The 23,934-nt window shown below is 43.9% G+C and overlaps 1 protein-coding gene across 2 annotated transcripts in view; it reads right to left on the bottom strand.

Annotated features, from left to right (window-relative positions):
- stt3b (STT3 oligosaccharyltransferase complex catalytic subunit B) overlaps nucleotides 1-23,934 on the bottom strand; it is a 107,970-nt gene that overhangs the window by 52,871 nt on the left and 31,165 nt on the right. For both annotated transcript variants that reach the window (XM_036935010.1, XM_036935000.1), the window contains exons 2-3: nucleotides 3,628-3,736; nucleotides 1,617-1,904 (exon numbers count right to left, since the gene is read on the bottom strand). In XM_036935010.1, the coding sequence (XP_036790905.1) occupies nucleotides 1,617-1,889 (273 nt within the window). In that variant the 5' untranslated portion in view covers nucleotides 1,890-1,904; nucleotides 3,628-3,736. The remainder of the gene's footprint in view (nucleotides 1-1,616; nucleotides 1,905-3,627; nucleotides 3,737-23,934) is intronic.

Here is a 23,934-nt window from a genome sequence, read left to right as displayed (position 1 = left end):
AGGGAGGAGGTGAGGGCCCTGGGAGAGTGGTGGCAGGAAAATAACCTCTCCCTCAACGTCAAGAAAAAACAAAACAAAACAAAGGAGCTGATCGTGGACTTCAGGGAACAGCAGAGGGAACACGACCCCTATCCACAGATGACGTGACGCAGTGGAGAAGGTGGAAAGCTTCAAGTTCCTCGGTGTACACATCACTGACAAACTGAAATGGTCCACCCACACAAACAGTGTGATGAAGAAGTCCCAACAGCGCCTCTTCAACCTCAGGAGGCTGAAGAAATTCGGATTGGCCCCCAAGACCCTCAGAAACCTTTACAGATGCACAATTGAGAGCAACCTGTCGGGCTGCATCACCGCCTGGTACAGCAACAGCACCGCCTGCAACCGCAGGGCTCGTCAGAGGGTGGCACGGTCTGCCCAACGCATCATCGGGGGAAAACTACCTGCCCTCCAGGACACCTACACCACCCGATGTCACAGGAAGGCCAAAAAGATAATTAAGGACAAAAACCACCCGAGCCACTGCCTGTTCACCCCGCTATCATCCAGAAGGTGTGTCTCTACTAACCCATAGATAATATGTCAACTGGAGAGTGTGTCTCTACTAACCCATAGATAATATGTAAACAGGAGGGTGTGTCTCTACTAACCCGTAGATAATATGTCAACTGGAGGGTGTGTCTCTATTAACCCATAGATAATATGTCAACTGGAGGATGTGTCTCTACTAACCCATAGATAATATATCAACTGGAGGGTGGGTCTCTACTAACCCATAGATAATATGTCAACTGGAGGGTGTGTCTCTACTAACCCATAGATAATATGTCAACTGGAGGGTGTGTCTCTACTAACCCATAGATAATATGTAACCTGGAGGGTGTGTCTACTAACACATAGATAATATGTCAACTGGAGGGTGTGTCTCTTTTAACCCATAGATAATATGTAACCTGGAGGGTGTGTCTACTAACCCATAGATAATATGTAAATTGGAGGGTGTGTCTCTACTAACCCATAGATAATATGTCAACTGGAGGGTGTGTCTCTACTAACCCATAGATAATATGTCAACTGGAGGGTGTGTCTCTACTAACACATAGATCATATGTCAACTGGAGGGTGTGTCTATTAACCCATAGATAATATGTCAACTGGAGGGTGTGTCTCTACTAACCCATAGATAATATGTCAACTGGAGGGTGTGTCTCTACTAACCCATAGATAATATGTCAACTGGAGGGTGTGTCTCTACTAACACATAGATCATATGTCAACTGGAGGGTGTGTCTATTAACCCATAGATAATATGTCAACTGGAGGGTGTGTCTCTACTAACCCATAGATAATATGTCAACTGGAGGGTGTGTCTCTACTAACCCATAGATAATATGTTAACTGGAGGGTGTGTCTCTACTAACCCATAGATAATGTCAACTGGAGGGTGTGTCTACTAACCCATAGATAATATGTCAACTGGAGGGTGTGTCTACTAACCCATAGATAATATGTAACCTGGAGGGTGTGTCTAATAACCCATAGATAATATGTCAACTGAAGGGTGTGTCTACTAACCCATAGAAAATATGTCAACTGGAGGGTGTGTCTCTACTAACCCATAGATAGTAGGTAAACTGGAGGGCAAAGATGGCGATGCCCTCATTGTCGAAGGAGCCCGCCACGGAGCGGGAGATGTAACCAGGGACAATAGCGATGAAGCACGCCGCCAGAAGCCCCGCCCCCTGGTTCCAGAGCTCGCGGGTCAGCAGGAAGGTGGAGATGGACGTGAGGCCGCTGAAGACGGGCGCCAGGAACACACACACGTCTCTGATGTGCACCGTGATGTGGAGCAGGTTTAGAACATAGTGGATGAGACCAGCTGTTACCATCAGACCTGGGTAAACCTGGAGAGAGAGAGAGACCAGCTGTTACCATCAGACCTGGGTAAACCTGGAGAGAGAGAGACCAGCTGTTACCATCAGACCTGGGTAAACCTGCAGAGAGAGAGACCAGCTGTTACCATCAGACCTGGGTAAACCTGGAGAGAGAGAGACCAGCTGTTACCATCAGACCTGGGTAAACCTGGAGAGAGAGAGAGACCAGCTGTTACCATCAGACCTGGGTAAACCTGGAGAGAGAGAGACCAGCTGTTACCATCAGACCTGGGTAAACCTGGAGAGAGAGAGAGACCAGCTGTTACCATCAGACCTGGGTAAACCTGGAGAGAGAGAGACCCGCTGTTACCATCAGACCTGGGTAAACCTGGAGAGAGAGAGAGACCAGCTGTTACCATCAGACCTGGGTAAACCTGGAGAGAGAGAGACCAGCTGTTACCATCAGACCTGGGTAAACCTGGAGAGAGAGAGAGAGACCAGCTGTTACCATCAGACCTGGGTAAACCTGGAGAGAGAGAGAGACCAGCTGTTACCATCAGACCTGGGTAAACCTGGAGAGAGAGAGAGAGAGAGAGAGACCAGCTGTTACCATCAGACCTGGGTAAACCTGGAGAGAGAGAGAGACCAGCTGTTACCATCAGACCTGGGTAACCCTGGAGAGAGAGAGAGAGACCAGCTGTTACCATCAGACCTGGGTAAACCTGGAGAGAGAGAGACCAGCTGTTACCATCAGACCTGGGTAAACCTGGAGAGAGAGAGAGACCAGCTGTTACCATCAGACCTGGGTAAACCTGGAGAGAGAGAGACCAGCTGTTACCATCAGACCTGGGTAAACCTGGAGAGAGAGAGAGAGACCAGCTGTTACCATCAGACCTGGGTAAACCTGGAGAGAGAGAGAGAGACCAGCTGTTACCATCAGACCTGGGTAAACCTGGAGAGAGAGAGAGACCAGCTGTTACCATCAGACCTGGGTAAACCTGGAGAGAGAGAGACCAGCTGTTACCATCAGACCTGGGTAAACCTGGAGAGAGAGAGACCAGCTGTTACCATCAGACCTGGGTAAACCTGGAGAGAGAGAGAGAGACCAGCTGTTACCATCAGACCTGGGTAAACCTGGAGAGAGAGAGAGACCAGCTGTTACCATCAGACCTGGGTAAACCTGGAGAGAGAGAGAGACCAGCTGTTACCATCAGACCTGGGTAAATCTAGAGAGAGAGAGAGAGAGAGAGAGAGAGAGAGAGAGAGAGAGAGAGAGACCAGCGGTTACCATCAGACCTGGGTAAACCTAGAGAGAGAGAGATAGAGAGAGAGAGAGAGAGAGAGAGAGAGAGAGAGAGAGAGAGAGAGAGAGAGAGAGAGAGAGAGACAGAGAGACCAGCTGATATCATCAGACCTGAGTAAACCTTGGGGGAGACAGAGGGGACTAAAATAGGATAAATCCAAGACCGAGAAAGAGAGAGAAAGAGAGAGAGCAGGATCGAGAGAGCAGGATCGAGAGAGAGCAGGATCGAGAGGGAGAGGGAGAGAGCAGGAGACAGAGAGAAAACAACAGAGAGAGAGAGAAAGAGAGAGAAACAGAGCTATTTTCCTCTCCTAATCCACCACTCACCGTGCCCAGTGGGTACCAGGCCAGAGAAACAGAGAGCTGTTTTCCTCTCCTAATCCCATCCACTCACAATGCATAGTGGGTACAGGGCCCACAATCACAATACACTTGAGTTATTCCACTCACCGTGCCACCCACTATCCTTCCCAGTGGGTACCAGGCCCTGTCATCGAACCAGTTGAGGAAGTCGTAGAAGCCGTTGATGGTCAGATGGTGAGTAGATCTGTAGTTGAACCTGAAACACAGGAGACAGAGAGACACACTGTTAGTATGGAAGACATGAACACAACCACATCACTACACCACTACTACACTATACCACTACTACACTACACCACTACTACACTATACCACTACAACACTACACCACTACTATACCACTACACTACTACACTACACCACTACTACACTATACCACTACAACACTATACCACTATACCACTACTACACTATACCACTACTACACTACACCACTACAATACACTACTACACTACACCACTACTACACTATACCACTACAACACTATACCACTATACCACTACTACACTATACCACTACTACACCACTACACTACAACACTACACCACTACAATACACTACTACACTATACCACTACTACACTACTACACTATACCACTACTACACTATACCACTACAACACTACACCACTACTACACTACTACTACAACACTATACCACTACTACACCACTACACTACAACACTATACCACTACTACACTATACCACTATACCACTACTACACTATACCACTATACCACTACTACACTATACCACTACAACACTACACCACTACTACACTATACCACTATACCACTATACCACTATACCACTACTACACCACTACACTACAACACTATACCACTACTACACTATACCACTACACTACTATACCACTACTACACTACTACTACAACACTACACCACTACTACACTATACCACTACAACACTACACCACTACTACACTATACCACTATACCACTATACCACTACTACACCACTACACTACTACTACAACACTATACCACTACTACACTACACCACTACAATACACTACTACACTACACCACTACAATACACTACTACACTATACCACTACAATACACTACTACACTATACCACTACAATACACTACTACACTACACCACTACAATACACTACTACACTATACCACTACTACACCACTACACTACTACACTACACCACTACACTACACCACTACTACACCACTACAATACACTACAACACCACACCACTACAACACTACTACACTACACCACTACACTACTACACTACACCACTACTACACTATACCACTATACCACTATACCACTACTACACCACTACAACACTACTACACCACTACTACACCACTACAACACTACTACACCACTACACTACAACACTACACCACTACACTACACCACTACTACACCACTACAATACACTACTACAACACCACACCACTACAACACTACTACACTACACCACTACACTACTACTACCACACCACTACAACACTACTACACTACACCACTACACTACTACTACTACACCACTAGAATACACTACTACAACACTATACCGCTACAACACCACTACACTACACTACTACACTACACCACTACAATACACTACTACAACACCACACCACTACAACACTACTACACTACACCACTACACTACTACTACCACACCACTACAACACTACTACACTACACCACTACACTACTACTACTACACCACTAGAATACACTACTACAACACTATACCGCTACAACACCACTACACTACCACACTACAACACCACACCACTACTACACTACACCACTACACTACTACTACCACACCACTACAACACTACTACACTACACCACTACACTACTACTACTACACCACTAGAATACACTACTACAACACTATACCGCTACTACACTTCTACACTACTACTACACCACTACTACACTACTACACTACTACTACACTACTACACTACACCACTACTACACTACACCACCACACCACTACTACACTACTACGCTACACCACTACTACTACACCACTACAACACTACACCACTACACTACACCACTACTACACTACACTACAACACTACAACACTACACTACTACGCTACACCACTACTACTACACCACTACAACACTACACCACTACACTACACCACTACTACACTACACTACAACACTACAACACTACACTACTACACTACACCACTACCACACTACACCACTACTACACTACTACTACAACACTACACTACTACTACACTACACCACTACACCACTACAACACTACACCACTACAACACTACACCACTACTACACCACACCACTACAACACTACACCACTACTACACTACACCACTACTACTACACTACACCACTACTACACTACACCACACCACTACTACACTACATCACTACACGACTACTACACTACACCACTACTACACTACTACACTACACCACTACAACACTACTACACCACTACTACACTACACCACTACAATACTACTACACTACTACTACAGTACACTACAACACTACACCACTACTACACTACACCACCACTACACCACTACTACACTACTCCACCACTACTACACTACACCACTACTACACTACACCACCACTACACCACTAATACACTACACCACCACTACACCACTACTACACTACACCACTACTACACTACACCACCACTACTACACTACACCACTACTACACTACACCACACCACTACTACACTACATCACTACACGACTACTACACTACACCACTACTACACTACTACACTACACCACTACAACACTACTACACCACTACTACACTACACCACTACAATACTACTACACTACTACTACAGTACACTACAACACTACACCACTACTACACTACACCACCACTACTACACTAAACCACTACTACACCACTACTACACCACTACACACTACTACACTACTCCACCACTACTACACTACACCACTACTACACTACACCACCACTACACCACTAATACACTACACCACCACTACACCACTACTACTAATAAACTACACCACTACTACACTACTCCACCACTACTACACTACACCACTACTACACTACACCACCACTACACCACTAATACACTACACCACCACTACACCACTACTACTAATAAACTACACCACTACTACACTACACCACTACTACACTTCTACACTACTACTACACCACTACTACACTACTACACTGCTACTACACTACTACACTACACCACTACTACACTACAGCTACACTACACCACTACACCACTACTACACTACACCACTACTACACTACTACACTACACCACTACTACACTACTACTACACTACAACACTACTACACTACACCACTACTACTACACTACACTACTACTACACTACACCACTACTACACTCCCAAAAGCTTCAGACAGAAGGCTGAACTACACTGACTCAGCAGTATGCTTGATGACTCAACAGTATGCTTGATGACTGAACAAAATGCTTGATGACTCAACAGTATGCTTGATGACTCAACAGAATGCTTGATGACTCAACATCTAACCATGAGTATGCCTGGTGACTCAACAGAATGCTTGATGACTCAACATCTAACCATGAGTATGCCTGAAGACTCAACATCCAGCCATGAGAATGCCTGATGACTCAACAGTATGCCTGATGACTCAACAGTGTGCCTGATGACTCAACAGTGTGCCTGATGACTCAACAGTACGCCTGATGACTCAACAGTATGCCTGATGACTCAACAGTATGCCTGATGACTCAACAGTATGCCTGATGACTCAACATCCAGCCATGAGAATGCCTGATGACTCAACAGTATGCCTGATGACTCAACAGTGTGCCTGATGACTCAACAGTACGCCTGATGACTACACAGTATGCCTGATGACTCAACAGTGTGCCTGATGACTCAACAGTACGCCTGATGACTCAACAGTACGCCTGATGACTCAACAGTATGCCTGATGACTCAACAGTGTGCCTGATGACTCAACAGTATGCCTGATGACTCAACAGTATGCCTGATGACTCAACAGTACGCCTGATGACTCAACAGTATGCCTGATAACTCAACAGTATGCCTGATGACTCAACAGTATGCTTGATGACTCAACAGTACGCCTGATGACTACACAGTATGCCTGATGACTCAACAGTATGCCTGATGACTCAACAGTGTGCCTGATGACTCAACAGTACGCCTGATGACTCAACAGTATGCCTGATGACTCAACAGTATGCCTGATGACTCAACAGTATGTCTGATGACTCAACATCCAGCCATGAGAATGCCTGATGACTCAACAGTGTGCCTGATGACTCAACAGTATGCCTGATGACTCAATAGTATGCCTGATGACTTGGATCGTGTTGAAAATCATAATGAAGTAGTTACAGAACAATCTAACTCAACAAAATACATTTTGTTTTTATACAATCATCTCAAATTGGAAAGCTAAAATACCAACGGTGACAGAAATCCCCGCTGAGACAGAAGACAGCACACATTTAACAACTGTGCTCCATAACTGCATGAGAAACGACTGAAACAATCATTGTTTTTGAAAAAAAAGATTAGGTTGAGCATTGTTTTTCACAAGGTAAATGGGAAAAACAGATTTAAAATGTCACCCACATTTCAGTACTCTAGCCTCTCACTCTACGTCAGACAGACAAACAGACAGAGGCTCGTCAGACTCCCATGATGAATGAGAATGAACTAGACTAAACCACACTACGATGGTAGTCTGGACATGAAACTATTCCGTATCTCTGTCGGAACAAATATCCTTGTGAGCTACAGAGACGCCTCTCTTTTTTTAAAATCTAGCTGCACTCTCAACAAACTCTGTTACATAGTCATATCAGTGTGAGTGAGTCCCTCTCTACGTAGTCATATCAGTGTGAGTATGTCCCTCTCTACGTAGCCATATCAGTGTGAGTGAGTCCCTCTCTACGTAGTCATATCAGTGTGTGTCCCTCTCTACATAGTCATATCAGTGTGAGTATGTCCCTCTCTCCATAGTCATATCAGTGTATGTCCCTCTCTACGTAGCCATATCAGTGTGAGTATGTCCCTCTCTACATAGTCATATCAGTGTATGTCCCTCTCTACGTAGCCATATCAGTGTGAGTATGTCCCTCTCTCCATAGCCATAGATTTAGCTGTGTGTGTCCCTCTCTCCATAGCCATAGATTTAGCTGTGTGTGTCCCTCTCTCCATAGCCATAGATTAGCTGTAGGTGTATGTCCCTCTCTCCATAGCCATAGATTAGCTGTAGGTGTATGTCCCTCTCTCCATAGCCATACATTAGCTGTAGGTGTGTGTGTCCCTCTCTCCAAAGCCGTAGATTAGCTGTAGGTGTATGTCCCTCTCTCCATAGTCATATCAGTGTGAGTATGTCCCTCTCTCCATAGCCATAGATTTAGCTGTGTGTGTCCCTCTCTCCATAGCCATAGATTTAGCTGTGTGTGTCCCTCTCTCCATAGCCATAGATTAGCTGTAGGTGTATGTCCCTCTCTCCATAGCCATAGATTAGCTGTAGGTGTATGTCCCTCTCTCCATAGCCATACATTAGCTGTAGGTGTGTGTGTCCCTCTCTCCAAAGCCATAGATTAGCTGTAGGTGTATGTCCCTCTCTCCATAGCCATAGATTAGCTGTAGGTGTATGTCCCTCTCTCCATAGCCATAGATTTAGCTGTGTGTGTCCCTCTCTCCATAGCCATAGATTAGCTGTAGGTGTGTGTGTCCCTCTCTCCATAGCCATAGATTAGCTGTAGGTGTATGTCCCTCTCTCCATAGCCATAGATTAGCTGTAGGTGTATGTCCCTCTCTCCATAGCCATAGATTAGCTGTAGGTGTATGTCCCTCTCTCCATAGCCATAGATTAGCTGTAGGTGTGTGTGTCCCTCTCTCCATAGCCATACATTAGCTGTAGGTGTGTGTGTCCCTCTCTCCAAAGCCATAGATTAGCTGTAGGTATGTGTGTCCCTCTCTCCATAGCCATAGATTAGCTGTAGGTATATGTCCCTCTCTCCGTAGCCATAGATTAGCTGTGTGTGTGTCCCTCTCTCCATAGCCATAGATTAGCTGTGTGTGTGTGTCCCTCTCTCCATAGCCATAGATTAGCTGTAGGTGTGTGTCCCTCTCTCCATAGCCATAGATTAGCTGTAGGTGTGTGTGTCCCTCTCTCCATAGCCATAGATTAGCTGTAGGTGTATGTCCCTCTCTCCATAGCCATAGATTAGCTGTAGGTGTATGTCCCTCTCTCCATAGCCATAGATTAGCTGTAGGTGTATGTCCCTCTCTCCATAGCCATAGATTAGCTGTAGGTGTGTGTGTCCCTCTCTCCATAGCCATACATTAGCTGTAGGTGTGTGTGTCCCTCTCTCCAAAGCCATAGATTAGCTGTAGGTATGTGTGTCCCTCTCTCCATAGCCAGAGATTAGCTGTAGGTATATGTCCCTCTCTCCGTAGCCATAGATTAGCTGTGTGTGTGTCCCTCTCTCCATAGCCATAGATTAGCTGTGTGTGTGTGTCCCTCTCTCCATAGCCATAGATTAGCTGTAGGTGTGTGTCCCTCTCTCCATAGCCATAGATTAGCTTTAGGTGTGTGTGTCCCTCTCTCCATAGCCATAGATTAGCTGTAGGTGTGTGTCCCTCTCTCCATAGCCATAGATTAGCTGTAGGTGTATGTCCCTCTCTCCATAGCCATAGATTGGCTGTAGGTGTGTGTCCCTCTCTCCATAGCCATAGATTAGCTGTAGGTGTGTGTCCCTCTCTCCGTAGCCATAGATTAGCTGTGTGTGTCCCTCTCTCCATAGCCATAGATTGGCTGTAGGTGTATGTCCCTCTCTCCATAGCCATAGATTAGCTGTAGGTGTATGTCCCTCTCTCCATAGCCATACATTAGCTGTAGGTGTGTGTGTCCCTCTCTCCAAAGCCATAGATTAGCTGTAGGTGTGTGTGTATGTCCCTCTCTCCATAGCCATAGATTAGCTGTAGGTGTGTGTCCCTCTCTCCATAGCCATAGATTAGCTGTGTGTGTATGTCCCTCTCTCCATAGCCATAGATTAGCTGTAGGTGTATGTCCCTCTCTCCATAGCCATACATTAGCTGTAGGTGTGTGTGTGTGTCCCTCTCTCCATAGCCATAGATTAGCTGTAGGTGTATGTCCCCTCTCTCCATAGCCATAGATTAGCTGTAGGTGTGTGTGTATGTCCCTCTCTCCGTAGCCATAGATTAGCTGTGTGTGTATGTCCCTCTCTCCATAGCCATACATTAGCTGTAGGTGTGTGTGTGTGTCCCTCTCTCCATAGCCATAGATTAGCTGTAGGTGTATGTCCCCTCTCTCCGTAGCCATAGATTAGCTGTGTGTGTGTATGTCCCTCTCTCCGTAGCCATAGATTAGCTGTGTGTGTGTGTCCCTCTCTCCATAGCCATAGATTAGCTGTGTGTGTGTGTCCCTCTCTCCAGTAGGTGTGTGTCCCTCTCTCCAGTAGGTGTGTGTCCTCTAACAGAACACTGCTGACTGAGGGAAAGTCTGAGCACCAAGACAGTTATGTTGAGATTGTTGTTGTTATGAGGGCTACCAGGGAGAGAGACTATAACTTCTACTTTTCATATGAATTTGGTTGTAAGGTTAGTGGACAAAATCTAGTCCAATTGGATAGCAGGAAACAGGCCCAGTGGTAACATGGAGTCTTGGGACTGACAGAGAGGAGAGAGGGGATTATGAAGGAGAGGCTGAAAGACAGTCTAATGATGCCAGACAGTGTTGACCACATCAGACAGATCTGTCCATGTTAGTCATCAGAGGACTTCAGAGGACTAGAACAGAACAGAACAGAGTAGAATATAACAATATACAACAGAACAGATTGGAACAGAACAGAGTAGAACAGAACAGAACAGAACAGAGTAGAACAGAACAGAACAGAACAGATTGGAACAGAAGATATCAGAACAGAACAGAACAGAACAGATTGGAACAGAACAGAACAGATTGGAACAGAAGAGATCAGAACAGAACAGAACAGAACAGATTGGAACAGAACAGAACAGAACAGATTGGAACAGAAGAGATCAGAACAGAACAGAACAGAACAGATTGGAACAGAACAGAGTAGAACAGAACAGAACAGAACAGATTGGAACAGAACAGACTAGCAGTTCCTAGAAGACAACTCTCCTCCTCTGAACATCACAACACCATGAATTATACACCAGAGAACGAGCTTCTGAAGAGCTTCTGACGGGAACAGAGAGTCATTACAACTTCCTAACCAATCATGCAACACATTTTACTTCATGTAGGGAAACGATTATACATATGTTGACATAAAATTAATTTATAAAAATCGCTATTTAACAAGCTGACTAGCTAACATTAGCCAACTAGCTATACATGTAGCTTGTTATATGGGTGTTGGACATTCGTATGACTCGTTATTCATGTTGTTTAATGTTTTAGGGACTCCAGAGCGAACCAGGGAACCAGCGAAACAGGGAACCAGCGAACCAGGGAACCAGCGAACCAGGGAACCAGCGAACAAGCGAACCAGGGAACCAGCGAACCAGGGAACCAGCGAACCAGGGAACCAGGGAACCAGCGAACCAGGGAACCAGGGAACCAGCGAACCAGGGAACCAGCGAACAAGCGAACCAGGGAACCAGCGAACCAGGGAACCAGCGAACAAGCGAACCAGGGAACCAGCAAACCAGGCTGTGATCTGGTGAAACCCAGAGGATATAATGAATCTAGATAAAGCATTTAACGCTACTGCAAACCGAACAAACCATGTTGTAAGCTCACCTTGCTGTTCATTAAAAACATGATTCAAAGGCTGACTTGTCATTGTTCAACGTTGACGTTAGAGATTGAAGATATTTGTCATGGTAAGGTAGTAGAGGTAAGGTAGTTCGCTAACCCTTTTCCTGCTGACTGTGTGGTGGAGGACAATAATAACGCAAGGTCTATGGATGTGGAGATATGTAGCCGATCTGGGTTTGGACCCTAAGAGATATGTAGCCGATCTGGGTTTGGACCCTAAGAGATATGTAGCCGATCTGGGATTGGACCCTAAGAGATATGTAGCCGATCTGGGATTGGACCCTAAGAGATATGTAGCCGATCTGGGTTTGGACCCTAAGAGATATGTAGCCGATCTGGGTTTGGACCCTAAGAGATATGTAGCCGATCTGGGTTTGGACCCTAAGAGATATGTAGCCGATCTGGGTTTGGACCCTAAGAGATATGTAGCCGATCTGGGTTTGGACCCTAAGAGATATGTAGCCGATCTGGGTTTGGACCCTAAGAGATAAGTAGCCGATCTGGGATTGGACCCTAAGAGATATGTAGCCGATCTGGGATTGGACCCTAAGAGATATGTAGCCGATCTGGGTTTGGACCCTAAGAGATATGTAGCCGATCTGGGTTTGGACCCTAAGAGATATGTAGCCGATCTGGGTTTGGACCCTAAGAGATATGTAGCCGATCTGGGTTTAGACCCTAAGAAATATGTAGCCGATCTGGGTTTGAACCCTAAGAAATATGTAGCCGATCTGGGTTTGGACCCTAAGAGATATGTAGCCGATCTGGGTTTGGACCCTAAGAGATATGTAGCCGATCTGGGTTTGGACCCTAAGAGATATGTAGCCGATCTGGGTTTGGACCCTAAGAGATATGTAGCCGATCTGGGATTGGACCCTAAGAGATATGTAGCCGATCTGGGTTTGGACCCTAAGAGATATGTAGCCGATCTGGGTTTGGACCCTAAGAGATATGTAGCCGATCTGGGTTTGGACCCTAAGAGATATGTAGCCGATCTGGGTTTGGACCCTAAGAGATATGTAGCCGATCTGGGTTTGGACCCTAAGAGATATGTAGCCGATCTGGGTTTGAACCCTAAGAGATATGTAGCCGATCTGGGTTTGGACCCTAAGAAATATGTAGCCGATCTGGGTTTGGACCCTAAGAAATATGTAGCCGATCTGGGTTTGGACCCTAAGAGATATGTAGCCGATCTGGGTTTGGACCCTAAGAGATATGTAGCCGATCTGGGTTTGGACCCTAAGAGATATGTAGCCGATCTGGGTTTGGACCCTAAGAGATATGTAGCCGATCTGGGTTTGGACCCTAAGAGATATGTAGCCGATCTGGGTTTGGACCCTAAGAGATATGTAGCCGATCTGGGTTTGGACCCTAAGAGATATGTAGCCGATCTGGGTTTGGACCCTAAGAGATATGTAGCCGATCTGGGTTTGGACCCTAAGAGATATGTAGCCGATCTGGGTTTGGACCCTAAGAGATATGTAGCCGATCTGGGTTTGGACCCTAAGAGATATGTAGCCGATCTGGGTTTGGACCCTAAGAAATATGTAGCCGATCTGGGTTTGGACCCTAAGAGATATGTAGCCGATCTGGGTTTGGACCCTAAGAGATATGTAGCCGATCTGGGTTTGGACCCTAAGAGATATGTAGCCGATCTGGGTTTGGACCCTAAGAGATATGTAGCCGATCTGGGTTTGGACCCTAAGAGATATGTAGCCGATCTGGGTTTGGACCCTAAGAGATATGTAGCCGATCTGGGTTTGGACCCTAAGAGATATGTAGCCGATCTGGGTTTGGACCCTAAGAGATATGTAGCCGATCTGGGTTTGGACCCTAAGAGATATGTAGCCGATCTGGGTTTGGACCCTAAGAGATATGTAGCCGATCTGGGTTTGGACCCTAAGAGATATGTAGCCGATCTGGGTTTGGACCCTAAGAGATATGTAGCCGATCTGGGTTTGGACCCTAAGAGATATGTAGCCGATCTGGGTTTGGACCCTAAGAAATATGTAGCCGATCTGGGTTTGGACCCTAAGAAATATGTAGCCGATCTGGGTTTGGACCCTAAGAGATATGTAGCCGATCTGGGTTTGGACCCTAAGAGATATGTAGCCGATCTGGGTTTGGACCCTAAGAGATATGTAGCCGATCTGGGTTTGGACCCTAAGAGATATGTAGCCGATCTGGGTTTGGACCCTAAGAGATATGTAGCCGATCTGGGTTTGGACCCTAAGAGATATGTAGCCGATCTGGGTTTGGACCCTAAGAGATATGTAGCCGATCTGGGTTTGGACCCTAAGAGATATGTAGCCGATCTGGGTTTGGACCCTAAGAGATATGTAGCCGATCTGGGTTTGGACCCTAAGAGATATGTAGCCGATCTGGGTTTGGACCCTAAGAGATATGTAGCCGATCTGGGATTGGACCCTAAGAGATATGTAGCCGATCTGGGTTTGGACCCTAAGAGATATGTAGCCGATGTGGGTTTGGACCCTAAGAGATATGTAGCCGATCTGGGTTTGGACCCTAAGAGATATGTAGCCGATCTGGGATTGGACCCTAAGAGATATGTAGCCGATCTGGGTTTGGACCCTAAGAGATATGTAGCCGATCTGGGTTTGGACCCTAAGAGATATGTAGCCGATCTGGGTTTGGACCCTAAGAGATATGTAGCCGATCTGGGTTTGGACCCTAAGAGATATGTAGCCGATCTGGGTTTGGACCCTAAGAGATATGTAGCCGATCTGGGTTTGGACCCTAAGAGATATGTAGCCGATCTGGGATTGGACCCTAAAACGTTTGGTATAAATATTAGTTCAGAACAGCTGGTTTATATGCTCTATTTCCTCCACTGGATAATCATCAATCTCCAGAGAAATGACAGGAAATGACTGAGTGAAGGAAATGTGACTGTCAAACAACTGCTACATTACTACTGTACATTGAACCACAGAGGATGGGTACATTACTACTGTACATTGAACCACAGAGGATGGGTACATTACTACTGTACATTGAACCACAGAGGATGGGTACATTACTACTGTACATTGAACCACAGAGGATGGGTACATTACTACTGTACATTGAACCACAGAGGATGGCTACATTACTACTGTACATTGAACCACAGAGGATGGGTACATTACTACTCCACATTGAACCACAGAGGATGGGTACATTACTACTGTACATTGAACCACAGAGGATGGCTACATTACTACTGTACATTGAACTACAGAGAATGGGTACATTACTACTCCACATTGAACCACAGAGAATGGCTACATTACTACTCCACATTGAACCACAGCCAGAGGATGGGTACATTACTACTCCACATTGAACCACAGAGGATGGCTACATTACTACTGTACATTGAACCACAGCCAGAGGATGGCTACATTACTACTGTACATTGAACCACAGCCAGAGAATGGGTACATTACTACTCCACATTGAACCACAGAGAATGGCTACATTACTACTCCACATTGAACCACAGCCAGAGGATGGGTACATTACTACTCCACATTGAACCACAGAGGATGGCTACATTACTACTGTACATTGAACCACAGCCAGAGGATGGCTACATTACTACTGTACATTGAACCACAGAGGATGGCTACATTACTACTCCACATTGAACCACAGCCAGAGGATGGCTACATTACTACTCCACATTGAACCACAGCCAGAGGATGGCTACATTACTACTCCACATTGAACCACAGAGGATGGCTACATTACTACTCCACATTGAACAACAGCCAGAGGATGGCTACATTACTACTGTACATTGAACCACAGTCAGAGGATGGGTACATTACTACTCCACATTGAACCACAGCCAGAGGATGGCTACATTACTACTCCACATTGAACCACAGAGGATGGCTACATTACTACTCCACATTGAACCACTGAGGATGGCTACATTACTACTCCACATTGAACCACAGCCAGAGGATGGCTACATTACTACTCCACATTGAACCACAGAGGATGGCTACATTACTACTCCACATTGAACCACAGCCAGAGGATGGGTACATTACTACTCCACATTGAACCACAGCCAGAGGATGGCTACATTACTACTCCACATTGAACCACAGAGGATGGCTACATTACTACTGTACATTGAACCACAGCCAGAGGATGGCTACATTACTACTCCACATTGAACCACAGAGGATGGGTACATTACTACTCCACATTGAACCACAGAGGATGGCTACATTACTACTCCACATTGAACCACAGCCAGAGGATGGGTACATTACTACTCCACATTGAACCACAGCCAGAGAACATCTACATTACTACTCTACATTGAACCACAGAGGATGGCTACATTACTACTCCACATTGAACCACAGCCAGAGAACATCTACATTACTACTCTACATTGAACCACAGAGGATGGCTACATTACTACTGTATATTGAACCACAGCCAGAGGATGGCTACATTACTACTCCACATTGAACCACAGCCAGAGGACAGCTACATTACTACTCCACATTGAACCACAGAGGATGGCTACATTACTACTCCACATTGAACCACAGCCAGAGAACATCTACATTACTACTCTACATTGAACCACAGAGGATGGCTACATTACTACTCCACATTGAACCACAGCCAGAGGATGGCTACATTACTACTCCACATTGAACCACAGCCAGAGGATGGCTACATTACTACTCCACATTGAACCACAGCCAGAGGATGGCTACATTACTACTCCACATTGAACCACAGCCAGAGGATGGCTACATTACTACTCCACATTGAACCACAGAGGATGGGTACATTACTACTCCACATTGAACCACAGAGGATGGCTACATTACTACTCCACATTGAACCACAGCCAGAGGATGGCTACATTACTACTCCACATTGAACCACAGCCAGAGGATGGCTACATTACTACTCCACATTGAACCACAGCCAGAGGATGGCTACATTACTACTCCACATTGAACCACAGCCAGAGGATGGCTACATTACTACTCCACATTGAACCACAGCCAGAGGATGGCTACATTACTACTCCACATTGAACCACAGCCAGAGGATGGCTACATTACTACTCCACATTGAACCACAGAGGATGGGTACATTACTACTCCACATTGAACCACAGCCAGAGGATGGCTACATTACTACTGTACATTGAATCACAGAGGATGGGTACATTACTAATGTACATTGAACCACAGAGGACGGCTAATACTGTAAATGTCTCTAATACTGTAAATGTGTTCTACATGTCTCTAATACCGTAAATGTGTTCTACATGTCTCTCATACTGTAAATGTGTTCTACATGTCTCTAATACCGTAAATGTGTTCTACATGTCTCTCATACTGTAAATGTGTTCTACATGTCTCTAATACTGTAAATGTGTTCTACATGTCTCTCATACTGTAAATGTGTTCTACATGTCTCTCATACTGTAAATGTGTTCTACATGTCTCTCATACTGTAAATGTGTTCTACATGTCTCTAATACTGTAAATGTGTTCTACATGTCTCTAATACTGTAAATGTGTTCTACATGTCTCTAATACTGTAAATGTGTTCTACATGTCTCTCATACTGTAAATGTGTTCTACATGTCTCTAATATTGTAAATGTGTTCTACATGTCTCTAATTCTGTAAATATGTTCTACATGTCTCTAATACTGTAAATGTGTTCTACATGTCTCTAAAACTGTAAATGTCTCTAATACTGTAAATGTGTTCTACATGTCTCTCATACTGTAAATGTGTTCTACATGTCTCTAATACTGTAAATGTGTTCTACATGTCTCTAATACTGTAAATGTGTTCTACATGTCTCTCATACTGTAAATGTGTTCTACATGTCTCTCATACTGTAAATGTCTCTAATACTGTAAATGTGTTCTACATGTCTCTAATACTGTAAATGTGTTCTACATTACTATCATACTGTAAATGTGTTCTACATGTCTCTAATGCTGTAAATGTGTTCTACATGTCTCTCATACTGTAAATGTGTTCTACAAGTCTCTAATACTGTAAATGTGTTCTACATGTCTCTCATACTGTAAATGTGTTCTACATGTCTCTAATACTGTAAATGTGATCTACATGTCTCTCATACTGTAAATGTGTTCTACATGTCTCTCATACTGTAAATGTGTTCTACATGTCTCTCATACTGTAAATGTGTTCTACATGTCTCTAATACTGTAAATGTGTTCTACATGTCTCTCATACTGTAAATGTGTTCTACATGTCTCTCATACTGTAAATGTGTTCTACATGTCTCTCATACTGTAAATGTGTTCTACATGTCTCTCATACTGTAAATGTGTTCTACATGTCTCTAATACTGTAAATGTGTTCTACATGTCTCTAATACTGTAAATGTGTTCTACATGTCTCTCATACTGTAAATGTGTTCTACATGTCTCTAATATTGTAAATGTGTTCTACATGTCTCTAATTCTGTAAATATGTTCTACATGTCTCTAATACTGTCAATGTGTTCTACATGTCTCTAATACTGTAAATGTCTCTAATACTGTAAATGTGTTCTACATGTCTCTCATACTGTAAATGTGTTCTACATGTCTCTAATACTGTAAATGTGTTCTACATGTCTCTAATACTGTAAATGTGTTCTACATGTCTCTCATACTGTAAATGTGTTCTACATGTCTCTCATACTGTAAATGTCTCTAATACTGTAAATGTGTTCTACATGTCTATCATACTGTAAATGTGTTCTACATGTCTCTAATGCTGTAAATGTGTTCTACATGTCTCTCATACTGTAAATGTGTTCTACATGTCTCTAATACTGTAAATGTGTTCTACATGTCTCTCATACTGTAAATGTGTTCTACATGTCTCTCATACTGTAAATGTGTTCTACATGTCTCTAATACTGTAAATGTCTCTAATACTATAAATGTGTTCTACATGTCTCTAATACTGTAAATGTGTTCTACATGTCTATCATACTGTAAATGTGTTCTACATGTCTCTAATGCTGTAAATGTGTTCTACATGTCTCTCATACTGTAAATGTGTTCTACATGTCTCTAATACTGTAAATGTGTTCTACATGTCTCTCATACTGTAAATGTGTTCTACATGTCTCTCATACTGTAAATGTGTTCTACATGTCTCTAATACTGTAAATGTGTTCTACATGTCTCTCATACTGTAAATGTGTTCTACATGTCTCTCATACTGTAAATGTCTCTAATACTGTAAATGTGTTCTACATGTCTCTAATACTGTAAATGTGTTCTACATGTCTATCATACTGTAAATGTGTTCTACATGTCTCTAATGCTGTAAATGTGTTCTACATGTCTCTCATACTGTAAATGTGTTCTACATGTCTCTCATACTGTAAATGTGTTCTACATGTCTCTAATCCTGTAAATGTGTTCTACATGTCTCTCATACTGTAAATGTGTTCTACATGTCTCTAATACTGTAAATGTGTTCTACATGTCTCTCATACTGTAAATGTGTTCTACATGTCTCTAATACTCTATATAAGTTCTCTAGAGGGGAAACATCAAAGAGCGAGAGGCCCTCATAACAACTCTCTTTCTAAAGTGTCTGGTCCAGTGAATGATAAGCAGTACTACCAGGCTAGAGTCAGACTAGCCTGGTCACACCACAAACAGGTCTGGAACCAGGCTAGAGTAGAGTCAGACTAGCCTGGTCCCTACCACAAACAGGTCTGGAACCAGGCTAGAGTAGAGTCAGAATAGCCTGGTCCCACCACAAACAGGTCTGGAGCCAGGCTAGGCTAGAGTCAGACTAGCCTGGCCCCACCACAAACAGGTCTGGAACCAGACTAGAGTAGAGTCGGACTAGCCTGGCCCCACCACAAACAGGTCTGGAACCAGGCTAGAGTGGAGTCAGACTAGCCAACCCCACCATAAACAGGTCTGGAACCAGGCTAGAGTGGAATCAGACTGGGTGAGAATGACAGAGAGACAGACAGACACAGACTCTCAGACGGGGTGAGAATGACAGAGAGACAGACAGACACAGACTCTCAGACTGGGTGAGAATGACAGAGACAGACAGACACAGACTCTCAGACTGGGTGAGAATGACAGAGAGACAGACAGACACAGACTCTCAGACTGGGTGAGAATGACAGAGAGACAGACAGACACAGACTCTCAGACTGGGTGAGAATGACAGAGAGACAGACAGACACAGACTCTCAGACGGGGTGAGAATGACAGAGACAGACAGACATAGACTCTCAGACAGGGTGATAATGACAGAGACAGACAGACAGACAGACAGACAGACAGACAGACAGACAGACAGACAGAGAGGGTGAGAATGACAGACAGACAGACAGACAGACAGACAGACAGACAGACAGACAGACAGACAGACAGACAGACAGAGAGGGTGAGAATGACAGAGAGACAGACAGACAGACAGACAGACAGACAGACAGACAGACAGACAGAGAGGGTGAGAATGACAGACAGACAGACAGACAGACAGACAGACAGACAGACAGACAGACAGACAGACAGACAGACAGACAGACAGACAGAGAGGGTGAGAATGACAGAGAGCCTTGAACTGCCTTCTAAATATAAAACAAGACATTTCCAGATTCAGACTAAATCTACTTATTGTTTAATTGACAGATGAAAGTAAACAACTTATTCTCCTTTCTGGGTTAATTATCAAAGTGGAATAAATATGTCATCTTGAATAATAAATATTCATTGTGTTGTTATGTTGACACAATATGAATCTGCCAGAGAGAGAGAAAGAGGCCAGGCTGAATGCTAATTTCCTTTTCACTAATACTGTTAATTAGGATAATAAACTATTCTGAACAAAAATATAAACGCAACATGCAAACAATTTCAAAGATTTTACTGAGTTACAGTTCACATAAAGAAATCAGTCAATTGAAATAAATTCATTAGGTCCTAATTTATGGATCTAAGGATTTCACATGACTGGGTCTGGTGTGCAACCCTGGTTGTCAGGTAAACATCACTGATATCTAGCTCTGTAGAGGGATATGACAGTCAGTCAGGTAAACATCACTGATATCTAGCTCTGTAGAGGGATATGACAGTCAGTCAGGTAAACATCAGTGATATCTAGCTCTGTAGAGGGATATGACAGTCAGTCAGGTAAACATCAGTGATATCTAGCTCTGTAGAGGGATATGACAGTTAGTCAGGTAAACATCAGTGATATCTAGCTCTGTAGAGGGATATGACAGTCAGTCAGGTAAACATCACTGATATCTAGCTCTGTAGAGGGATAAGACAGTCAGTCAGGTAAACATCAGTGATATCTAGCTCTGTAGAGGGATATGACAGTCAGTCAGGTAAACATCACTGATATCTAGATCTGTAGAGGGATATGACAGTCAGTCAGTCAGGTAAACATCAGTGATATCTAGCTCTGTAGAGGGATATGACAGTCAGTCAGGTAAACATCAGTGATATCTAGCTCTGTAGAGGGATATGACAGTCAGTCAGTCAGGTAAACATCAGTGATATCTAGCTCTGTAGAGGGATATGACAGTCAGTCAGGTAAACATCAGTGATATCTAGCTCTGTAGAGGGATATGACAGTCAGTCAGGTAAACATCAGTGATATCTAGCTCTGTAGAGGGATATGACAGTCAGTCAGGTAAACATCAGTGATATCTAGCTCTGTAGAGGGATATGACAGTCAGTCAGTCAGGTAAACATCAGTGATATCTAGCTCTGTAGAGGGATATGACAGTCAGTCAGGTAAACATCAGTGATATCTAGCTCTGTAGAGGGATATGACAGTCAGTCAGGTAAACATCAGTGATATCTAGCTCTGTAGAGGGATATGACAGTCAGTCAGGTAAACATCAGTGATATCTAGCTCTGTAGAGGGATATGACAGTCAGTCAGTCAGGTAAACATCACTGATATCTAGCTCTGTAGAGGGATATGACAGTCAGTCAGGTAAACATCACTGATATCTAGCTCTGTAGAGGGATATGACAGTCAGTCAGTCAGGTAAACATCAGTGATATCTAGATCTGTAGAGGGATATGACAGTCAGTTAGGTAAACATCAGTGATATCTAGCTCTGTAGAGGGATATGACAGTCAGTCAGGTAAACATCACTGATATCTAGCTCTGTAGAGGGATATGACAGTTAGTCAGGTAAACATCAGTGATATCTAGCTCTGTAGAGGGATATGACAGTCAGTCAGGTAAACATCAGTGATATCTAGCTCTGTAGAGGGATATGACAGTCAGTCAGGTAAACATCAGTGATATCTAGCTCTGTAGAGGGATATGACAGTCAGTCAGGTAAACATCAGTGATATCTAGCTCTGTAGAGGGATATGACAGTTAGTCAGGTAAACATCAGTGATATCTAGTGATATCTAGTTCTGTAGAGGGATATGTAGAGGGATATGACAGTCAGTCAGGTAAACATCACTGATATCTAGCTCTGTAGAGGGATATGACAGTTAGTCAGGTAAACATCAGTGATATCTAGCTCTGTAGAGGGATAAGACAGTCAGTCAGGTAAACATCAGTGATATCTAGCTCTGTAGAGGGATATGACAGTTAGTCAGGTAAACATCAGTGATATCTAGCTCTGTAGAGGGATAAGACAGTCAGTCAGGTAAACATCACTGATATCTAGCTCTGTAGAGGGATATGACAGTTAGTCAGGTAAACATCAGTGATATCTAGCTCTGTAGAGGGATAAGACAGTCAGTCAGGTAAACATCAGTGATATCTAGATCTGTAGAGGGATATGACAGTCAGTCAGGTAAACATCAGTGATATCTAGATCTGTAGAGGGATATGACAGTCAGTCAGGTAAACATCACTGATATCTAGCTATGTAGAGGGATATGACAGTCAGTCAGGTAAACATCAGTGATATCTAGCTCTGTAGAGGGATAAGACAGTCAGTCAGGTAAACATCAGTGATATCTAGCTCTGTAGAGGGATATGACAGTCAGTCAGGTAAACATCAGTGATATCTAGCTCTGTAGAGGGATATGACAGTTAGTCAGGTAAACATCACTGATATCTAGCTCTGTAGAGGGATAAGACAGTCAGTCAGGTAAACATCAGTGATATCTAGCTCTGTAGAGGGATATGACAGTCAGTCAGGTAAACATCAGTGATATCTAGCTCTGTAGAGGGATATGACAGTTAGTCAGGTAAACATCACTGATATCTAGCTCTGTAGAGGGATAAGACAGTCAGTCAGGTAAACATCAGTGATATCTAGCTCTGTAGAGGGATATGACAGTTAGTCAGGTAAACATCAGTGATATCTAGCTCTGTAGAGGGATAAGACAGTCAGTCAGGTAAACATCACTGATATCTAGCTCTGTAGAGGGATATGACAGTTAGTCAGGTAAACATCAGTGATATCTAGCTCTGTAGAGGGATATGACAGTCAGTCAGGTAAACATCACTGATATCTAGCTCTGTAGAGGGATATGACAGT

Source organism: Oncorhynchus mykiss, chromosome 2 (genome assembly GCF_013265735.2).
Source record: "Oncorhynchus mykiss isolate Arlee chromosome 2, USDA_OmykA_1.1, whole genome shotgun sequence".
NCBI classification, from domain to species: domain Eukaryota; kingdom Metazoa; phylum Chordata; class Actinopteri; order Salmoniformes; family Salmonidae; genus Oncorhynchus; species Oncorhynchus mykiss.
Note: the sequence above shows the minus strand (reverse complement) of the source record. Positions and strands in the feature narration are given on the sequence as shown.